Source organism: Nanorana parkeri, unplaced genomic scaffold (genome assembly GCF_000935625.1).
Source record: "Nanorana parkeri isolate BGI_ZX_2015 unplaced genomic scaffold, ASM93562v1 scaffold2123, whole genome shotgun sequence".
Taxonomy (NCBI): domain Eukaryota; kingdom Metazoa; phylum Chordata; class Amphibia; order Anura; family Dicroglossidae; genus Nanorana; species Nanorana parkeri.
This window is the reverse complement of record NW_017308391.1, coordinates 127885-131961: the sequence shown is the minus strand read 5'-3', so window position 1 is coordinate 131961 and position 4077 is coordinate 127885. Positions and strand designations below refer to the sequence as shown.

At 50.6% G+C, this 4077-nt stretch overlaps 1 protein-coding gene across 1 annotated transcript in view; it reads right to left on the bottom strand.

The window, feature by feature from the left end:
- LOC108800761 (kalirin-like) overlaps nucleotides 1-4077 on the bottom strand; it is a 168658-nt gene that overhangs the window by 59714 nt on the left and 104867 nt on the right. Inside the window, exons 12-13 of the mRNA XM_018572755.1 lie at nucleotides 3836-4066; nucleotides 139-261 (exon numbers count right to left, since the gene is read on the bottom strand). Of these exons, the coding sequence (XP_018428257.1) occupies nucleotides 139-261; nucleotides 3836-4066 (354 nt within the window). The remainder of the gene's footprint in view (nucleotides 1-138; nucleotides 262-3835; nucleotides 4067-4077) is intronic.

The window sequence follows — 4077 nt, the reverse complement described above, 5'->3', positions numbered from 1 at the left end:
CAACAGAGAGAGACTAGGGAAAGAGGGGGAGAGAAGGTGGGGAGATTTGGGGGAGAGAGGAAGAGAGAGGGGATAGGGGGAAGGGTGGGGTGGAAAGAGGAAGGTGGGGAGTTGGGGGTGTGAGAAAGACTCCTGTACCTGTGCCACCTCCTCGAAGTCATCGTGCCGCTTCTGCAGAGCGCGAGCCCGGTGCAGAGACTTCCCCACGCCCGTGTGCTTACTCAGAAAGGCCTCTCCGTGATTTTCGATCCAATCCAGGACCTGCCGGGACAAAGAAACAACAGAGACATCAGACACCCTCTCACAGTCTTAGCAGCCATCCCATTATAGATTCCGCACCCGCCAAACCACCACCCCCCCTTCTCCCCCTTCCCTTCTGGGGATACCAACTCTATATTAATGGCCATTGGGGGAAGCAACTTCGTCTTAATGACCATGGGTGGGGCCAACTCTATATTAATGGCTATGGGGGGGGGGGTCAACTTCATATTAATGACCATGGGTGGGGCCAACTCCACATTCAGAGCTATAGGGGTGGAGCAAGTCTATGGTTTTGCAATGGCAGGTCCAACAAGCTTATATGCGTGTGATGGTCAGGTGGTCCCCATACATGTAGGGAACACAGACACGCGTGGCTTTTCTTCACATTAAAATCCGCTCTTCTCGCTCCCGGTGACATCGTATATCCCGATGATGATGATTAGACGGATACGCACACAAGGGTCAAAATGCATAAACACCCAACTAATGGTCGTCCCATAAATAAATCACACATACATAAATTTCCCTAGGCACGGGAACGCGGTGGCCTCCCGCCGGAGACGTACTTCATTCTCCGTTTCATCTTTCTATTATTTATCGTGAATGTGAACATGAAATATTCATCTCACTATACGAATCTTGTTCTGTGGCGGCTACAAGCTGCAGTGCAGCCCGGGACACACAGATCACTGACGAGACCACGCTGCAAAGCCTACTCACAATCACCACCCAGATTCCATGGAGTCCGCTCATTTCTGAGGTCACATAACACAACATAGAAGCACTGATGAAGGGGGGAGTGTTTAAATCCCCCGAAACGCGTCAGCTCATTATTGAGGGTCCCAACTGAATGTTTATTTCCTTCTACACTATAAGACACCGCGTTTCGGGGGCCTTGTAAGTGCCGCTTCATCAGGGCTGTGATGCTGATTGAAGGGGAAAGGACTCCTCGTGATGAACAGCAGCTGCCGAGAGTGAACAAAAAACTCCATAAAACACCAAGTTATCGGGTTCCCTCGGCTGCTCATTGCGGCACTAAAACGTTCCTCTCCTTCTCCGATGGAAATGTCATCGGTCCGGATTGGGGGGGCGCGCGCTCGGACCAAATATACAATTCACAATCAGAAATTTGAAGAGGTGATTGGAGTTTATTGCTGAATCCCCCTCCCCCCCCCCAGTGTGTGTCCGCGTCTGATTTTCTGGTAATTAGTTCTGTACACAACACAGCAGCTGCGAGGCGACAATTCCACGTACGCCGATTTTCCGGCATGTCTGAGGGCACGGCTCACCCAGAATCCTTCACTGCACAACTCCTGTCAATGAATGAGCCAAAAATAGCGCCAACATATACCGATACTCGGCCCATGAAAGGTGGTGAATGTTCATCATATACAGCAAATCCCTCTCCACAATCTCCTCTCTTCTAGTCTGATAAAAACAACGACGTGGCTGAGTGGTTAACACTCCTGTGGCACTGAGGTCCTGGGTTCAATCCCTACCACGGGCAATACCTGACGAGAGCCTGAATGTTCCCTGATGTCTGCGAGTACCTGTGCACGGCCCAGATTCCTCCAACCCCTCCCCTCCCCCATCTAAAATCCAATACCCCCCACAGACACAGTCTGATATACATTCATATAGCGCTTACATATACAGCAGTGTTGTGCAAAGAACACTGAGCCGGTCACAATAGGTCTCTGTACCGAGGAGCTTACACTCTAATGTCCCCTCCCCCACAGTCACTCACTATTATATATTTATATAGCTCTGACATATACCGTAGCACAGAGAACACTGAGCCAGTCACATTATCCAGCTGTAAGAGAGATTTCCTCTAGCTTCCTGTTGTGTCTCTGGGACAGGAAGTGGAATCCCCCAGGGGGACACGGGGGGGAAGTCGCTCCCTTCTCCCGATGGAAACCTTTAGAAAGTTTTGACTTTGATTTCCGGCTAAAAATGATAAAATCTCTCTGGTCATGAAATCCGACAAATAATAACGGTAACAATGTGACATTTGAAGGAGCGTCTCAGCAATCATCAGACCTCACAGATGGCGGCAGAACGTTCGTTCCCATGGAAACTGTAAACCAACGCAGCAGCGTCTTCAGATGGCGAATGGATGAGAGTTTCAACACAGAAGCCGTCAGCACGCCGCGCACATTTCACCTTCTCCGCGTTTTACCGCGAATTGTTCCGCTCAGAACCGGAGCCGCCGGAGGTGCTGAATCCTCCCCGGGGGGAAGTGCGACATCCCCCCATAAACAAAGCTGTACTGATGGCGGACCCCCGCGTGTTCCGTATTGATGCACGACCCCCATTTGTACCCTTTCTTTTTTGGGTGGCCCTGTGTGTTCTGTATATGCCGGACCCCCGTGTGCTCTGTATATGGCGGACCCCCGTGTGCTCTGTATATGGCGGACTGGGGACTCTTTACACGTCTTGTTTTTGGGAACTTTGATATGATTGCAGACGCTGCTAATTATATATTTTATACATTGCAGTCTATATATTCACAATGACACTGCGTACCATCTGCTCCTGATTACTAATTGGTTACAACTGAGTGATATTAAGTCTCTTTGGGGGCGATTTACACCATATGATGGGTGAATGTCATTCACACGGCATTCCCGCCACTAGATGGAGCCGGGGAGCATAGTACAGGAGTACACTGTCAACTGAATGGAAATAATGACATTGTATCTAATTCTGAACCATTATAGTCTATGGGGCGATGGATATTTGGGGTGACCACAGAGGTAGAAGACGATCTATAGGGAGGTCTCCTCATATGAATTAGGATATTCGGGGTGACCACAGAGGTACAAGGCGATCTATAGGGAGGTCTCCTCATATGAATTAGGATATTCGGGGTGACCACAGAGGTACAAGGCGATCTATAGGGAGGTCTCCTCATATGAATTAGGATATTCGGGGTGACCACAGAGGTACAAGGCGATCTATAGGGAGGTCTCCTCATATGAATTAGTATCGATGTTTCTTTTTATATATAATTGTAATATTTGTGAAGCGTTTTGTCATCTATGGTATTGATAAGTGAGGAGAAGTCCTGCACGGAATCTGAATGTCGGGGTAACTGACAATCATGCTGGCACTTGTAGTTCTCCCTCATCTGGAGAGCTACAGACCACCAGACGCTCCTTTGTGAGTCGCCGTCTCTCGAGGCTCCAGCCGCCGGCTCCGTATCGGCACTACAGAGCGCCGCTGCCATTGCCGCAGCCTAGATACATCAATCTGATCCTGGCAGAGAGGACTCGGCGGGACGCGGCGGATCGATACGCCGCGGACGGCTTACAAATCCAGGAAAAAGGACTTTTTCTTCTACTAGAACCTTTCATCTAAATCAGTGTCGCCGTCCGCTCGCTGTTAAAGGGGAAGGCGCGATCTGTAAAGGAAACGGTCCATTCCGTATTCTAGACCCGCGTCCGTATACAATGTATACACCCAGAAGGCTGAACACGGCGGAATATCGGCTTTGCCGAGCGGTGGATCGCCGGGCTCGGCTTCCCCCCGGGCGGAAGTTCAGAGAACACAATCAGCTTCATAACATCACCTGCTGCACGTCCTGCTGGAAGACGCAGAGCTGGAGCCGCTGGTGGAGCCGGACTTTGCGGTGCTGCCATATACTTTCCAGGCGGCGCTGGTGATGTAAGACTTCGTGGACCACATCCAGGACTTGGTGGACAGCCTTGGAGTAGTTGGCAGTGGCTGTGAGGGACTCCGCGTTGCCCGGACTGAGCGGACGCTGCAATACGTCCAGCAGAGCCTTCCCGTCCTGACTGACCTGTGGGGAGA